The sequence below is a fragment of the Leucoraja erinacea genome, chromosome 26 (assembly GCF_028641065.1).
Source record: "Leucoraja erinacea ecotype New England chromosome 26, Leri_hhj_1, whole genome shotgun sequence".
NCBI classification, from domain to species: Eukaryota; Metazoa; Chordata; class Chondrichthyes; order Rajiformes; family Rajidae; genus Leucoraja; species Leucoraja erinaceus.
Window position 1 is genome coordinate 3906938 of NC_073402.1, and position 19177 is coordinate 3926114.

The 19177-nt window shown below is 43.8% G+C and overlaps 1 protein-coding gene across 1 annotated transcript in view; it reads left to right on the forward strand.

Moving 5' to 3' along the window:
- Nucleotides 1-19177, forward strand: part of LOC129709602 (glutamate receptor ionotropic, kainate 3-like) — a 593488-nt gene that overhangs the window by 501058 nt on the left and 73253 nt on the right. The window contains exon 13 of the mRNA XM_055656054.1: nt 5651-5868. Coding sequence (XP_055512029.1) covers nt 5651-5868 — 218 coding nt within the window. The remainder of the gene's footprint in view (nt 1-5650; nt 5869-19177) is intronic.

Below are 19177 nucleotides of genomic sequence, written 5' to 3' on the forward strand. Positions count from 1 at the left end.
CTTCCACAACTTTCTGTGGCAAAGACGTTCACAGATTCACCATCCCCTGACTAAAGAAATTCCTACTCATCTCCTTCCGAAAGGAACGTCCTTTGATTCTGAGGCTATAGTCCTAGACTCTCCCACTAGTGGAATCATGCTCTCCATATCCAATCTATCCAAGCCTTTCACTATTCGATATGTTTCAATGAGGAAATTCACTCCATGAATTTACCTTCTAAATTATAAATAATAACCTGGTTTGCCAATCTATATATATATATATTAATATCCCCATGAATATTAACTTATCCTTGTTGCATGCACCTCTAATTTTAGGATTTATGTTGTCTGCACATACTGTTTACGGGCCATTGTAGAACTCCCAGCAATGTGTTCTACTCCCTGCAATTTTTTAAATCTTCATGCAGACTAATCGTCATGAAATCAGAGTGAGATATAGCAATGAAACAGGCCCTTCTGCCCGCCATGTCCGCTCCAACCATCACACACACAGTTTTACACAAATCTCACCCTAATATTCAATCTCACTTTCCCAACAACGCCTCCTTCCACAAATTCTAACAATCAACTACAAATTAGGGAAGTTTACCATAGTCAATTAATCAACTAACCCACAGGTCTTTGGGTTATGGGAGGAAACTAGAGCACGCAGGGGAAACCCACGTGGTCACAGTTCAAAAGTTCACAAGTGATAGGAGCAGAATTAGGCCATTCGGCCCATCAAGTCGACTCCGCCATTCGATCATGGACGATCTATCTCTCCCTCCTAACCCCATTCTACTGCCTTTTCCCTATGACCTCTGACATGGGACAGGAGAACGTGCAGACTCCACACAAGGTCAGGATCAAACCCAAGTTACTGGAAGTGTGAGACAAGATTCCCACATGCTGTGGCAACCGTGCCATTCTTAGTGATGTTCAGAGTGAAGGTCTTTCCTCTTTAGCACCTTTATCCCATTCTTTTTTTTAATTTTATTTATGTATTTATTTATTTATTTATTTATCTATTTATCTATTTATTTATTTATTTATATTAGAAGTACAGTAAATTACAGTAATACACATCACATATATCTCATAACATTTGATGTACCACTTCGTTTTTTGAGCTTTAAAAAAGGTAGAAATAAAAGAAGTAAGGAAAGTGAGCAAGAGTCGTGAAGGTGCAGGAAAGTGTTGGGAAAAGAAAGCCCCTTAGGGAAGAAGTTAGAGAAGGAAGTAAAGAAAGGAAATAGACCATAGAAGGAAAAGAAAAAAAAGGAGAGACGATCGCTCTATTATAACACAAAACTCCGTAAAAAAGGATATACCAACCGTGTTTTTTTTTTACCCCCCCGTTACCAGATCCTGTTACCATTTATTTTTTAAATTACTATTGCACCTTATGCTTGTAATAGTTCCATAAATGCAGACCACGTCTTTTGGAAGGTCTTTTTTACCTTTATCCCATTCTTTAACATCAAGGACACTCTGGCCCTTTCGCCTAACTCTTCCAAAAGGTATTTTCCGTCTCTCCTCTATTTGCAGTGCATTTTACAAACAGAAAAGGTCACCTACATGAATGGTGCATTTGCCTTCAGTATCTTTCCTACATTATTTTACACACTTACGGAATACTGCAGAGAGTCTCACAGCTTGGCTTGTGAATCACTCAGTCGTCCAAATCAATTAAAATACTTGAGATGGATATGCCAGTAAGCAAAAAAAAAAACGGAAGATTGATGTGTAGGAAGAAACTGCGGATGCTGGTTTACACAACATTCTGGAGTAACTCAGCGGGACAGGCAGCATTTCTGGAGAAAAGGAATAGGTGATGTTTCGGGTCGAGACCCTTCTTCAGACTGAGATTCAGGGGAGAGGGAAATTAAAGGTGTTCAGAACAATCAGAGCAGGTAATGATGAATCAAGAAAGATGGACCCCACTATAGACCATTGTTGATAGATGCAGAAAGCTGGGGTCAGGAAGAAAAGGAATAGCTGAAGATTCATGTGGAGACCCTTCTTCGGACTGGCAGTGAGGGGAGAGGGAAACATGATATTAAAAGATGCAATGAACAAAGGAATGAAAGGTATGGATAAGGACACATCGAAGGCAGCAACAATCATTACGGACTATGGAGAGGGGGATAACGAGTGGATACAAATACTGCGGAATAGTTGATAATGAAGAGAATCAAACAGTGAAACTAGCAGAACATTTAGGGTGGGGGAGGGACGGTGAGATAGGGAAGACAATTGCTACTTGAAATTAGAGAAATCAAAATCATACTGCTGAATTGTCAGCTGCCCAAGCGAAATATGAATCTTTGTATTGTAAGGGTTAAGCTGCTGGCCCACTTTCACTACCTAATTGCCGACCTCTGCTGACTTTGCCCTTGACTCATATTCGCAGCATGGTCGCCACGAGGTCGTGGCCTCAAGTAGGACGCGGCATTTTTTCCAGCCTGATAAAAAATGTCCACGAGTAAAAAAAAGGTGGGCATGGAAAAAATTGATACTTTTTACTCGAAGGTAGGTCGTAGGTAGGTCGTAGTAGGTCATGATGATAGTCGTAGGTAGTTGTAGGTAGTCGTAGGTCGGTAACTGGCCTGAGAATAAAAAAGGACATCATTTTACCATGTGATCATTTTCCACTCGTAGGTAGTCGTAGTTGGTCTTAGGTGTGGAAGACTGAGGTCGAGGGGGTTTGTAGGAGAGGTCTTTTACTTCGGCGAGTCAACACCACCGGGACATTTTTTTCAACTCGTCTAGGGTATTCTAAACTCGTGGATTAAGTGGTCCAAGTGGGACAGCCCCTTTAAACATACAATAGTGAGCATAGCTGCCTTCGAAGCGGTTGACCCGGTGATTTATCGAAATCAACAATCATCCTAGCACTACCAGAGAGCAGAGCTGAACTGTTAGCTACTTCTTTGGTGACCTTCGGACTTTCCTTGATCAGACATTGCTGGCTTTACCTTGCACTAAACTTGTTCTGTAAATGTAATTTGATACACTGTAAATACGCTGCACACTTTATGGCTCGATTGTAATCATGCATTGTCTTTCTGCTGACCTTGGTACACGTGACAATATACAAAACTGAAACTGGACTGATCTGGAAGATAATCATCAATGATCTGGATAAAGGTGTGGTAAATTGGATTAGTAAGTATGCAGATGATACCAAGATAGGGGGTGTTGTGGATAATGAAGAGGATTTCCAAAGTCTACAGAGTGATTTAGGCCATTTGGAAAAATGGGCTGAAAGATGGCAGATGGAGTTTAATGCTGATAAATGTGAGGTGCTACACCTTGGCAGGACAAATCAAAATAGGATGTACATGGTAAATGGTAGGGAATTGAAGAATACAGTTGAACAGAGGGATCTGGGTATAACCGTGCATAGTTCCTTGAAGGTGGAATCTCATATAGATAGGGTGGTAAAGAAAGCTTTTGGTATGCTAGCCTTTATAAATCAGAGCATTGAGTATAGAAGCTGGGATGTAATGTTAAAATTGTACAAGGCATTGGTGAGACCAAATCTGGAGTATGGTGTACAATTTTGGTCGCCCAATTATAGGAAGGATGTCAACAAAATAGAGAGAGTACAGAGGAGATTTACTAGAATGTTGCCTGGGTTTCAACAACTAAGTTACAGAGATAGGTTGAATAAGTTAGGTCTTTATTCTCTGGAGTGCTGAAGGTTGAGGGGGGACTTGATAGAGGTCTTTAAAATAATGAGAGGGATAAACAGAGTTGATGTGGACAAGCTTTTCCCTTTGAGAATAGGGAGGATTCAAACAAGAGGACATGACTTCAGAATTAAGGGACAGAAGTTTAGGGGTAATATGAGGGGGAACTTCTTTACTCAGAGAGTGGTAGCGGCGTGGAATGAGCTTCCAGTGGAAGTGGTGGAGGCAGGTTCATTGGTATCATTTAAAAATAAATTGGATAGGCATATGGATGAGAAGAGAATGGAGGGTTATGGTATGAGTGCAGGCAGGTGGGACTAAGGGGGAAAAAAAATTTGTTCGGCACGGACTTGTAGGGCCGAGATGGCCTGTTTCCGTGCTGTAATTGTTATATGGTTATATGTTATATGATTATAAAAAATGCGGAGTTGTTCCTCCAGATATTGATGATATGTGCAGTGTTCCTGATTCACCCCTTCTGCTCCTGATCCTTAAAATGGAACATTCATATCACCGTATCTCACTGAACCGAACATTATTTGTAAGGATTATAATTGGAAATAGACTTTCAATAGTTTGTTTTTACTCCCTCATCTCCCCTCTCCCATCGGGCAAAAGGTATACTGTAGAAGTGTGAAAACACTCATCTCCAGTTTCAGGTCGACAAAAAATGCTGGAGAAACTAAGCAGGTGAGGCAGCATTTATGGAGAGAAGGAATAGGCGTAGTTTCGGGTCGAGATCCTTCTTCAGACTGAAACCTCCAGTTTCAGCTGTTATCAGACAACTGAACCATCCTACCACAACCAGAGTGCAGTCCTGAACTGCTATCTATCTCATTGGTGACCATTGGACTATCATTGATCGGACTTTGCTGGCTTTACCTTGCACTGAACGTTATTCACTTATCGCGTACCTGCACACTGCGAATGTCTCGATTGTAATCATGTATTCTCTTTCCACTGGCTGGTTAGCACACAGCAAAAGCTTTTCTCTGTACCTCGGTACATGTGACACTAAATTAAACTAAACTAAACTAAATTGTCTGTTCCAGGTGTGTGTATATCGGCGAGGCATACACCGCCGGCTCGACGATCATTTCACTGAACACCTCTGCTTAGTCCAACTTAACCTACCTGCTCTCCCTGTTGCTCAACACTTTAACTCCCCCTCCCATTCCCAATCTAACCTTTCTGTCCTGGGCCTTCTCCAGTGTCAGAGTGAGGCCCAACGCAAATAGGAGGAAGAACACCTTATCTTTAGTTTGGGAAGCTTACACCCCAGTGGTATTAACTTCTCTAACTTCAAGTAGCCCTTGCTTTGCCTCTCTCTCCATCTCTCCCCCTTCCCACTTCTCCCACTAGTCTTACTGTCTCAGAGTACATTTTATCTGTGTCCCACCACTCTCCTGATATCAATCTGAAGAAGGGTCTCGACCCGAAACATCACCCATTCCTTCTCTCCAGAGATGCTGCCTGTCCCGCTGAGTTACTCCAGCATTTTGAGTCTATCTTCGACTTAAACCAGCATCTGAACTTCCTTCCTGAGCCAAAGCCTCTGTCATGTTGTTGTATATTGTGGAATGAATTGCCTCTGCACGTTAAACAGGCCCCTTCTCTAGCTGTTTTTAAATCACTCCTGAAGACACATCTATTCTCCATGGCCTTTGTAGACCAGTGAGGTGTTGAATTGTTTATTAACTTTATTTGCTTGGTTTTGCTGCGTTGTTCGTACTTGTGTTTTATGTTTTTTAATTTATTGTTTGGATTTTTGTATGTAATTTATGCGTTAGTTGTATGTTCTGTTGTTCTGCCTGTTTTATGATGTCTTGCTTGTTTTCTTTTTTCTGTACAGCACTTTGGTCAGCTTTGGTTGTTTTTAAGGTGCTTAACAAATAAAGTTATTATTATTATTATTATTATATTTGTTGTTAACCAAGAGCATCATTGTTTGGCTTTTGCTGTGCTTGAACCAGGGTCGGAGCTGATGCCTAAAGCCCTTTCGACCCGGATCATCGGTGGGATCTGGTGGTTTTTCACTCTCATTATCATCTCGTCCTACACGGCAAACATGGCAGCTTTCCTCACCGTCGAGCGAATGGAATCCCCCATCGAGTCCGCTGATGACCTGGCTAAACAAACAAAAATAGAATACGGAGCAGTCAGAGATGGAGCCACCATGATCTTCTTCCAGGTAAATAAAACTCGGCCTTTATAATAGAATCACATTTGCAAACCACTTTTCCCAGTGTGCCTGATCTTCCTTTCAGCCAGTTTCAATATCATGTCGGCAAGTGCTTAAGTATGCATAATGGATTATTTAAATCTGTCATTCTTGTTTGAATTAAAATTTGGTGAGATTCATGTGGTAAATATGGATGATTTATCAGTAGTTTCAAGAGGATTATCTTTAAGTTCTTCAGTATGTTGCACTGTTAAAGCTGCAGGGTCATGCTGTTATGCTTTCAAATATTAATCTCTAAATGTCTATTACCAGAAACCACATTCTGAACAGAATTTGTTTCCCATTTTCACATCCCCATCTCCGGGAAACATTATTTATCCCTGGATCGTGCCTGCAGAACAGCAGGATCTGAGCAATATAACCCATTAGCAAGAGATTAGAAGATTGTCTCTTCACCCCCACAGAGTAGTCAAATAGATAGAGTTGACTTCCATCAATGGTTCTTGATGGATTGAAATACTAACTTTGAAATGATGACTATCTGGGTTGAAGAAAGGCGAAAGGTTAGAAGTTTGCGGAGAAATAAGTGAATGCACTTGTTGTGATCTTGTGAAGCTGAGACATGAAAATGTAAACTGTGGAATGTAAATGGTTGAGCAATGAATAATACAGATTACTTTTTATAATAACAAATACATTAAAGTCACGATCCTAGCACCAAGGACCCAGCTTCCAGTGTGTATATATACACGTATATGCTAAATCCATTAGATTGGATTATGAATTTAATTCTGCAAGGTAAAATTTGGAAAATTAGCTCCTGAAATATTACATTTAAATCTGATGATTTAAATTTAAATATGACATTTAAATCTAAGGGGATGAAACAGAAAATGTTGGAAATTCTCAGCAGGTCAGGTAGTATATGTGGAGAGAGAAGCAGAGTCAATTCTGACCTCAAATATGCAGTAGACCAAATATTTCCAGCTTTTGTTACTTCTCCGGCACTTCGTGAAAATGTGACCTTAATTAAATGGGTTATTTGAGATGCCTTGAATGCTTTACAGATTTTGGAGTAAAAATCTCCCAGACACTTAACTACAGGTTCACCACCGATTGTATGGCCCTCTTGGTTCCCGAACCTTGCCGTATTATCCGTTTTGCCAGTCAGCCAGAGGTCACGGACTTGGAGGGGCCGAGATACTGGCCTGCAAAATCGGCCTTGGAATGTGAAGTCAGCTATGGGAACGGATCTGCCGGCTCTGGCCGGGCCGGAGTTCCAGAGCCCCGGCTGCAGGGGGCAAATCCGACCCGCCGATCGGCCGCAGAAGTCCCAATGCGATCGAGGTCGGCCGCCTCACCCAGCCCAGGCGCCACATTTTTGGGTGGACTTCCTGCGGGGGATTTCAAGTGCACTCTTGTCATTTTGTCCGGATTAAAGGAGTTGCAGGACCATCAGTTGCTGGAAAATGAATGGTTGACCTGTACCTGCAGTTTCTGAAAGGAAGTTAAATGCATTGATGGAGTGAACAGAAAGAAAGTGGGCACAATGGTGAGGCACTCACTGAAGTGATAAGTAATATGGTATAAGTATTGGCAATTAGTTATTTTTGCCACCTGCATAGAGATACAGTGAAAGACTTTTGCTTGTGTGCTGTTCAATCTCATCAGACAATAGTGTACATGGATACAATGAAGCAACACCGTACAGCAGGTAAAACAAAGAGAAAAATACCAGAGTGCAGAATATAGTTTTTCAGTATCAAAGCGTTACAGTTCCAGAGAAAATGTTAAATGTCTGCAATGAGGTTGGTTAGAAGATTGGGACTAGATTGTTTCTTGCTCCAGATTCCAGCACCTGCAGTCTTTTGTGTTTCCAGTCACTGAAGGATGTTATTTAGTTTAGTTTAATTTAGTTTAGAGTGCCGAGTCCGCACTGACCAGCGATCCCCGCTCATTAACACAATCTTAGGGACAATTTACATTTATACCAAGCCAATTAATCTACAAACCTGGATGTCTTTTGAGTGTGGGAGGAAATTGAAGATCTTGGAGAAAAACCACGTGGTCACGGGGAGAACGTACAAACTCCGTACAGACAGCACCAGTAGTCGGGATCAAACCCAGATATCTGGCGCTGTAAGGCAGCAACTCTACCGCTGTGCCACCGTGCGGCCCTCCGAATGATTCACTTTGATAGTTAGTTAAGGATTAGTTAGGACAGCACAGTAGTGCAGTGGTAGAGTTGTTGCCTTATAGCGCCATAGATCCGGGTCCTATCCCAACACTGTGCTGTCTGTATGTTCTCCCTGTGACTCTGTGGGTTTTCTCCTGGTGCTCTGGTTTCCTCCCACACTCCAAAGGTTTGTAGGTTAATTGGCTTTGGTAAAAATTGTAAAGTGTTACTAGCGTGCAGGATAGTGCTAGTGTACGGGATGATCGCTGGTCGGCGTGGACTCGGTGGGCTGAAGGGCCGTTTCCACCCTGTATCTCTAAAGTCTAAAAGTCCAAAGAAAGCTCGAATGTTAATAGGAAGCAAGAGAGATGGGGATCGTTCTTGAAGATGGTGTTGAGTGGATCAGCCGTGATCTTGATAAATGCGGTCGTGGGTTTAAAGGCCAATATGGATGACTGTTGTTCCTTCTTGGTCCTTCTCGTTACATGCTCATGTTATTGGCATCCCGTGAATCCCGAGGCATACTTCATTCGCCCAACAAGGTAAAACTAACTGTTTAAGAAGGAATTGCAGACGCTGGAGAATCGAAGGTACACAAAAATGCTGGAGAAACTCAGCGGGTGCAACAGCATCTATGGAACGAAGGAGATAGGCAACGTTTTGGGCCGAAACCCTTCTTCAGACTGATAGGGTGTGGGGGGAGGCAGGGAGGCGGGGAGAAGAAAGGAAAAAGGAGGAGGAGGAGCCCGAGGGCTGAGGGAGAGGTAGAAAGAGGAGGAGACAGCAAGCGCTAACAGAATTTTGAGAAATCAATGCTCATGCCACCAAGATGCAGGCTCCCCAAGCGCAATATGAGGTGCTATACCTCCAATTTCCTGTGTTGCTCACTCTAGCCATGGAGGAGGCCCAGGACAGAGAGGTCGGGTACGGATTGGGAGGGGGAGTTCAAGTGCTGAGCCACCGGGAGGTCAGGTTGGTTAGAGCGGACCGAGCGGAGGTGTTCGGCGAAACGATCGCCAAACCTACGCTTGGTCTCACCGATGTAGATCAGCTGACATCTAGAGCAGCGGATGTAATAGATGAGGTTGGAGGCTGGTCGCATCAGCTGGTCCGGTTTAACTCTATTCTGGGTTCAGTGCATTTCTTTCTGATCCACAATATTTGTATCTCTTGCGTGGTGATCTGTATGTGGCTCGGCCAACGGACGACGTGTTTCATTCCGAGCACAATTCCAGCTCGGAATCTCCGGAGAGTGATCAGGAGCTGCTTGATATTCCCAGGTGTGTTATGGCCAATTTAGGCGCATTTAGACATATGTGCTGAGATCTAGTGAGCTCAGCATAAAGCAGTAATAAAACTCCTGGCCTTCCAGGATTGTAACACACAGCCATAAGACTCATGCATCAGCAGATCCCATTCCTCATTGTGTCTCCACACAAATACTTGATGTGGATGTAGTGAACAAATGCTGAGCACCAGCATAATTAGAAAACTCTGAAACGTCACTGGTTATTTCTGTTAGCGAGAATCGACGGGTTAAATAGGGAGTCTGCAAGGACAGCAAACTGGGATTTTGAAATCACTTCATCCTTTAAATACCCATCAGAGTTGATGTCCTGGTTATCCCTATTAAGACCTTGTTTATGGGCTCAATGTCGAGCCGTTTATTGCTCCGCTGATTTCAGGGATTTGTGCAATCACTCAGTGTATGATTTTATATAACCTCAAATCACAATGACAGAAGATTGCCAGAATTCACTTTAAAGCTGAGAGACTATAATTCACTGTCACAATTGAAGTGAAGTGGCTATTTATGATTACCGAATAATAAAAAAAGATTAGCATTTCTGCATTTTTTTTTTCCAATGCAATGTGTGCTTGCTATGAAAGGAGCCAATCTTTATTCCTTAACAAGGATAGTAAAGTGGATTGAGAGCTTGTTTTGGCAAAAGGTGTTAAATGTACAGTAATGAAGATTTAATTTTTAGTTTCTGGCCTAAATTATCAACAAATCAATGAAGTTCCCTTTTCCAGAAATCACAGGAATAAATAGACGCCCGTTAGCCCATTGTATTATCTGTGACGTACTCTCCAATTTTGGTTCAGTTTAGTTTAGTTTAGAGATACAGTGTTGAAACGGGCTCTTTGGTCCAGCGAGTCTGTGCCAATCAGTGATCACCCCGTACACTAGTTCTGTCCTATACACCAGGGGCAATTTACAATTTAACCAAAGCCTACAGAATCTACAAACCGCTACGTCTCCATACAGACAGCACCCCGGGTCAGGATTGAACCCTAGTTTCTGGCGCTGTAAGGCTGCAATTCTACCGCTGTGTTATCATGCTGCCTCACATGTTACCACTTCCAGGGTGCTAAGGACTTGGACTGCAAGATCACTTTCTCCATCAATGCTGTTAAGGGTCTTGCCAATAATTGTATAGTTTCCCCTTACATTTGACTGAAAGTGCAACACTGTACACTTGTCTGACTAAACTCCATCTTCCATTTCCCTGCATCAGTTTCTTCGGACTTCCAGTGCTGTCTGTGTGGAGTTTGCATGTTCTCCCTGTGACCACGTGGGCTTTCCCTGGTCGTCCAGTTTCCTCCCACATCCCGAAAGTCGTGCATGTTTAGAAGTTAGTGAGGGGGTGGATGCGAAGGTGTAATAATATAGAGCTGGTTTGTAAATGGGTGATTAAAGGTCAACGTGGACTCGGTGGGCCAAAGGGCCTGTTTCCATCTGATTTAAGCTGTATCTTTCCATCAATCAATCCATGGACTCAACCTTTCCATCAATCCATGGCCCCACCAATCATTCACAGATAAAGAAATAACATGCATCAATCAATCAATCAATCAATCAATCAATCAATCAATCAATCAATTCATCAGGCTATTTGAATATTTGAAAAAATATTTTAAAATTTTGAAGGAAATAGAAAACACTGGAAACCTAAAGAAACATAAGAATAAAGTCAATGATTAAAATATCAACCTACAATGACTGACATTTAATCCTTTATAAATGGTCCCCGACATTAATTTCAGTGGAAAATAGAGGAGTTTAAAACAAGAGGCGATAGGTTTAAGACAAAAGGTGATCTGAAGGGCAAGTTTTTCATGCAGAGTGTGGTGGGGGTATGGAATGAACCGCCAGAGCAGGTGAATTATAATGTTATAATGTTGAACAGATGTTTGATCAGGTACATGGATTGGAAAGGTTTTGGAGAGCTATGGACCAATTGCTGGCACATTGAATTAACATGGACAGGCATTTTGGTTGAAAATGGATGAGTTTCCAATGTGGTCACAGGTAGAACGTGCAAACTCCACACTGACAGCAACCAAGGGCAGGATCGAACCGGTGTCTCTGGCGCTGTGAGGCAGCAGCTCTACCAGCTAAAGCACTGTGGCGACAGTGAGAGAGAGAGAGAGAAGTGCTGCTGTTGTCTGTTGGGGAGAGAGTGCCATGAATGACCACCAGTGAGTAATGCGATTTCCTGCACAATCTGAGCTATTTCAGGATGAATAATCCAGTGAGGTGCGATGGATTATTTGCTGAATCGTCAACGTACAAACTACTGCTTTGCCGGAAATATTGAAATATAGTTTAGTTTAGTTTAGAGGTACAGCATGGAAACAGACCCTTCGGCCTGTTTGCTGGAAGTGTGGAATTTGCATGTTCTACCTGTGACCGCATTGGAAACTCATCCATTTCAACCAAAATACCCGTCTAAGCTAATTAAATTTGCCTGCAATTAGTCCATATCTGCAATTGGTCCATATCCTACACACACAAGGGTCAAGTTACAATTATACCAAGTTAAATAACGTACAAACCTGTACATCTTTGGAGTGTGGGAGGAAACCAGCAATGCCGGAGAAAACCCACAGGGTTGCGGGGAGAACGTACAAACCCACACAGACAGCCCCTGTAGTCAGGATCAAACCCGGGTCCCTGGCGCTGTAAAGGCAGCAGCACTACTGCTGCACCACTGTGCTGCAAAAATGTTACATCTTTGGAAGCAAAGTTTCCCATTAATTCTGTGCAATCCCTTTGATAAAGATCCCGCTATGTTGACATGTGGATACCTAGACATTGAATTGTTTCTATTCAGGTAGAGTGATGGCACGGGCAAGAGTGGCCCAATTAATGTTTTGTTCAGGGTCTTAACCATATGAAGATTCAACTCAAGCTCCTCCTTTATGTATACAAAACCCTTAACGGGCTTGCCCCCACCTACACCAAATATCTGCTAACCCACCATACCACCTCCAGGTCCTTCAGATCGGCCAACTTGGGGTTACTGACCATCCCGCGGTCTAGGCATAAGCTCAGGGGCGACCGCGCTTTTGCGGTTGCAGCACCTAGACTGACGAACAGCATCCCTCTTCCCATCGCAACTGCCCCCTCCATCAACTCTTTCAAGTCTAGACTTAAAACTTATTCTACTCACAAGCGTTTTTTGAGGTCCTCTGAGGGAGTGCTGTATGTATGTATTTATGTATGTATTGTTGATCTATGTACCACTGTATGTAGCACTTTAGTACCTGCATTAATGTAAAGCACTTTGGTCAACAAGAGTTGTTTTTAAATGTGCTATAGAAATAAAATTGTCTCGACTTGACTTGACTAACTATGCAGAAGGCACGTGAATTGCTTGTAGTTTGGAAGAGGAACGGTGATCTTGTTGAAATGTACCAAATCTTCGAGGTCTCAAAAATATTCATAAATAAGAATGTTTTTTCTGTCTAAGTGTTCTAGAAATAGGGGTTAACTGTCTCAAATTAGTGGTTAGCCCATTTAAGACTCAGATGAGAAGAAACATCTTTACAACCCAATGGTATGAACATGAATTCTCCAAATTCCCTCCTTCCACCCCCTTCCTCCTTTCCCCGCACGCCTCTCTTCCCTATGCCCTACCTGGACTTGCAACTATTTCTCCCCTCCCCTTCCCCTTCCACCTACATTCCTTCCTCTGGCTTCACAATTTGCAAGCCTTCTATCCTTATATCATAGCGTTTTTCCTGTTACCCATTCACCTCTGGCTTTTGTCCATCAATCTGCCAATACACCCCCCCCCCCCCCACCCCCCCATACTTATTTTTGCCGCACCAGTCCACCAGTTGTTCTACTTCCTCCCTGTACCTTGTTTCGTCATCTCCACTGATGAGTCCCACCACTGTAGTGTCGTCCGCGAACTTTATGATTTTATTGTCCCTGAATCTGGCAGCACAGTCATGTGTGAGCAGTGTGAACAACAGCGGGCTGAGTACACAGCCTTGAGGGGAGCCGGTGCTCAGCGTGATCGAGCCTGAAGTGTTCTTGCCAACACGGACTGACTGCGGTCTCTCTGTCAGAAAGTCCAAGATCCAGTGACACAGGGTGGTGTTGAGGCCCAGCAGGGTTAGTTTCACCACAAGTCTCTGTGGGATGATGGTATTAAACGCTGAGCTGAAGTCAATGTACAGGATTCTGGCGTATGTGTTCTTGTGTTCCAGATGCGCGATTACTGTGTGCAGCGTGGTGGAGATGGCATCCTCTGTAGAGCGGTTGGGGCTATAGGCAAACTGGAGGGGGTCTAACGATGAGGGGAGGCTGGCAGTAATGTGGGGTTTAACCAGGCGTTCAAAACACTTCATTATTATTGGGGTCAGGGCGACAGGGCGGTAGTCATTTAGGCAGGCAACCACTGGTTTCTTTGCTATGGGGATTATCGTGGAAGTTTTGAGGCATCTGGGGACAATGGCCTGACTAAGGGAGATGTTAAAGATGTCTGTTAACACATCTGCTAACTCCTCAGCACATTCCTTTAGCACACGTCCTGGGATGTTGTCGGGTCCGACTGCTTTCCACGGGTTGACCTTAGACAGGATTCTCCGTGTGTCCATTTTGTCTATGGTCAGGACTGGCTGGTCGGTTTGTAGGCAGGGGCTGGCTCTCCTCTTGGGTGTGGTGTTTGCTGCATCAAAACGTGCAAAGAAGTTGTTTAATTTATCTGGGAGAGAAGTGTCCGTGTCGGTTACCTGCTGCCTTGCCTTGTACCCCGTCAATGTTTCGATTCCCTTCCACATCCTCCTGGTGTCTCCTGTGTCGCAGAGGTGTCCCTGGATTTTCCCCGCGAAGGCACGTTTCGCTGCCCTGATTCCTTTTCCCAGTGCAGTCCTGGTGGATCGGAGAGCGGCTGTGTTACCGGCTCTGTAGGCTGCATCACGAGCCCTCAGCAGCGAGCGCACCTCTGCTGTCATCCATGGCTTTTCGTTACCACGTGCAGTGAAAGTTTTCATGATGGTGACATCCTCAGTGCACTTGGCAATGTAGCTGGTTACAGTCTCTGCTTACTCCTCGATGTTGATGAGGTCATCATAGGATGCTGCTGTCCTGAACACATCCCAGTCAGTGTGCAGGAAGCAATCCTGCAGTGCCGATGCTGCTCCCTCTGGCCAGACCCTGGTGTGTTTTCTCTCCGCTCTGACTTGTTTTTGCAGAGGTCTGTAGGCTGGTGTTAAAAACACTGTAATGTGGTCCGAGTGGCCCAGGTGAGGGCGTGGGGCTGCCTTGTAAGCCTCTGGGGTGTTGGTGTAAACCAAGTCCAAGATGTTCTCTCCCCTGGTCTCAAAATCCACATATTGCTTGAATTTTGGGAGCACAGTCTTAAGGCTGGTGTGATTAAAATCACCGGCCACCACAATGAAGCTATCAGGATGTTTGGTCTGGAACTCACTGACGGCGTCATGCAGGGCTCCCAGTGCTTCGTTGGCCTTAGAATTTACATTTGCACTTGGTGCAACATATACAGCCACAACAAAAACAACGGAGAATTCCCTCGGCAGATAGAAAGGCCGACATTTCACGATGAGGAATTCTATCAGAGGAATTGACCAAGAGCTCAATTTGTCTTTATTACCTGAGGAGATGCCTCTCCAGCCCATCCCCAGAGCTTGAACCTTCTTCCATTTTGCAACTGTGCATTAAAATGTGAGAACAGACTGACATGTAGGCAAGATACTCCAGTTGTCAGTTTTCCTTCCTGGTTAGATGTTATTAAACCACCAACATTTTTATGACAGCCCCACAATTTTCAACCATTTTATCTTGCACCAGCTCACAGCTGATTTATTAACTTGTCCTGGTTTGATCTATAACTTCAGGTTGATAGTTCAGCACAAGCAAAGCACGGAATGAAAAACAACGAAGCATTCACACCCATGCATTCACCCCCAGCAGAGGGGCAGCATGGTGGCGCAGCGGTAGAGTTGCTGCCTTACAGCGCCTACAGCACCAGAGACAAGGGTTCGATCCTGACTACGGATGCTGTCTATACGGAGTTTGTACGTTCTCCCCGTGACTGCTCACCCTCCCATTCCCACACTAACCTTTCTGTCCTGGGACTCCCCCATTGCTAGAGTGAGGCCCAGCACCAATTGGAGGAACAGCACCTGATATTTTTCTTGGGTAGCTTGCACCCCAGCAGTATGAACAGTGACTTCTCTAACTTCAAGTAGCCCTTAATTCCCTCTCTCTTCATCACCTCCACCTTTCCAGTTCTCCTACCAGTCTGACCGTCTCTGACTAGATTCTATCTCTGTACCGCCCACTCCCCTGACATCAGTCTGAAGAAGGGTTTCAACCAGAAACGGCACCCATTCCTTCTCTCCAGAGACACTGTCTGTCCCGCAGAGTTACTTCAGCAGTTTGTGTCTACCTCCACGTGACCGCTTTGGTTTTCTCTGAGAACTTCAATATCGTCCCACACTCCAAAGACGTAAAGTGTACGATAGTGTGAGGATTTGTTGGGCCAAAGAACCTGCACTGTATCTATAAACTAAACTAAATGAGCTAAACTAATTGAAAGATAGACACAAAATGCTGGAGTTTCGGGTCGAGACCTTTCTTCAGACTAGAGTCAGGGGAAAGGGAAACAAGAGATATAGACGGTAATGTAGAGAGATATAGAACAAATGAATTAAAGATATGCAAAATAGTAACTTTGATAAAGGAAACAAGCCATTGTTAGGTGTTTGCTAGGTGAGAACGAGAAGCTGGTGTGATTTGGATGGTGGAGGGGTGGAGGGAGAGGGAATGCAGAGTTATCTGAAGTTAGAGAAATCAAGAGTCATAACACTGGGTTGAAAGCTGCTCAAGCTTAATGAGAACTAAACTAAAGATCAGTTGCTCTCCTGAACCTGTGAAAAAGGTTCTGAAGAAGGGTCTCGATACAAAACGTCACCTATTCCTTTTCTCCAGAGATGCTGCCTGACCCGCTGAGTTACTCCACCATTTTGTGTCTATCTTCAGCTCAAACCAGAAGTAGCAAGTTTCGGCCATTTTCTAATGGCTCCCCCCGTCATGATTCACTGAAACAAAACCTCAAAATATGCATGCGTTATTTGTGAAAACATTGGTTTCTTTTATTGCTTAGAATGCTAAAATCTTCCTGATATCCCACCAGGACCGCCGACTGCTGCCTCAGCAGGTACTTGTGACGTTAGTTCATTCTGTCCCTGTTTTGTATATGAACAAAGTACAAATTAATCTCTCTGGATTTAGAATAATATATGTGTGAATTGCAGTGTCTGACAGTATAATTTATGTTTTCTTCCTTTTTTATTTATTTTCATAAAAAATCGGCATATAAACATTGCCTAACTAATGTGTAGTTCAGTTCTACCTCCCTTCATTTGTAGAATTGCCTTGTCCATTTATCTAGGTTTTTTTAGTTCAGTAGTTTATTGTTGTGTGTCCCACTTAGACGATTTTTCAGCAGACTACCGGCGACTGTAAAGTTGCCAGCAGTCGCCTGAAAAACCTGGAACGGGAACAGCGACTGTCAGAGTTGAACACACACAGACACAGACACAGACACAGACACAGACACACACACACAGACACAGACACACACACACACACACACACACACACACACACACACACACACACACACACACACACACACACACACACACACACACACACACACACACACACACACAGCGCTGTCTGAAATTCACAAGGTGCAAAGCCAAGGTGATATCGACACACACCATGATGAACAGGAAGGTTGGCACTGTAATTAAGACAGCTAGCACAGTCTAGAAAAGGGTACGGTAAGTCCTTAAAAAGAGCGGGACGGGGAGGGGAGATGGGTGGGGGGGGGGAGAAGGAGTGGAGACAACTTTTAAGAAGCCAGACAACTTTTAATAGGCCAGAGATACACAGCTGTGAAGTTCGGCGGACATTTAACATTACCGGTCGGTTATCCTTGGTTCTGAAAACTCCTGCTTCCGGTTTTTTCCCCCAATGAGTCAATGAAAATGACCGGTCAGCAAAGGCGATTAACTAAAACTACTTATGACTACCTCGACTACCCATAATTACATGGCGACCCCACTACAACTGCACCAACGACTACAGGATAATCGATTTTATCCATGGTGACCAATTTTTGGTCGCAGAAAAATTTTCAACATGTTGAAAAATTTGCAGCAACCAATACTGAGGTCACGACTAGTTCCCAGAATGAGGGAACTCCTCGTGTCCATGAAGGAGACTCACCAGAGACCATCAGCGAACATGTGACGAACATCTGCCAAGCACAGAGTCCCCTACACTCACCTAAAAGGTTGCCTATGTGGGACAGGCCCATTAGAAAGACAATACATGATTACAATCGAGCTATTGACAGTGTATAGATATATGATCAGGGAACAACATTTAGTGCAAGGTATAGCCAGCAAAGTCTGACCAACGATAGTCCGAGGGTCGCTAATGAGGCAGATAGTAGTTCAGGACTGCTCTCTGGTTATGGTAGGATGGTTCAGTTGCCAGAAATACAATCTGTTGATGACAATATGTTCATGAACAGCTTTATGAATTGTTCACAAGATATTACAAGTGTGTTCATCAAGGGATAAACTGCTTTCCTTTTTAAAATGATAATCTAATTATTATATTTCGTGGTGGTGCTAACTGAGGGAAGGAAACAGATTAGTTTACACATTCTATGTTTAAGGAGATTGACTGCTTTCCTTGCCTGGCTGCTTTTTTTACGCGGATTTCATATAAAATTCTTAAGCAGCAGATTTACATTACAGGGCTTTTGAAAGATACTTAGTTCGTGAATCAAATTGCTGAATAAAGCAGTTCACAATGCAGTGGGTTTATGAAGCTTGAAATGTTGTGCTGGCAAGGGTAGGAATGTTGGTGAAAACCTGTCCTGATATGGGATTGTACTCTTTGTATCTTTATAGGGTAATGCACTGTTCCTCAATTGACAAGAAAAAGGGCAGCCCACACCTTAAGTATGCTGAATGGAGTTGCCTTTATTGTTGCTTTCAGAAATGGCAATGCCATGAGGAATTCTAATGGGCGAGCTCGTTCACCACCACAGCAGGGCAGCATTGATCTCTCCCGCTGAAAAGTTCATTTGGAGTCCGATTTCTTGATTAGTATAGGCCTCGGAGGTTATGGGGAGAAGGCAGGAGAATGGGGTTAGGAGGAAGAAATAGATCAGCCATGATGGGCTGAATGGCCTAATTCGACTCCTATTCCTTTTGACCTTATGAGTTCCTATTGTCTATTTCTGTCGTTGAGAATGTGCTGCATTTGACAAAATCGGGGTCCAGGGTTTCTGGAGCAAGAGAAGCGAGGTGACGTTTGACTGAGGGGCTAATTAGGTTAATCTATGTCTGGAAACCCAGCACAAATAATGAAGATGCTGTGATGAGTTTGTGAAGGAGGATGGGAGCTTGAGAACCTGGTGGCCATCAAGTATGTGGGTGATTGAGTAGGTTTAGAGTGGTGGGGTGGGGGAGAAACAGGACCTCTATCAGGTCTTGGAGGATCGGTAGATGATTTAAGGGAGAATGGTTGATCAAACAGGAGTTGTGACCTTGGACTAGAGAATCAGCCTGGAGCTTGCGGTTGGGTTGGTTGGTGGTATTGGGACCATTGGGGAGCAGCAAGTTGTTGGGGACTTGGAATGCTAGGGCAAGGGTTGATGGAGGTTGGGGCGGGATAGAAAGATGGCGTTGCGAGGGACAGCATATGCCGGAGAGACCAGGCGGTAATAAACCAATTAGTCCTAATATGACCGTGCTCCCCATCCTATGTTGAAAATATAATATGCAGAAACAAAGAAC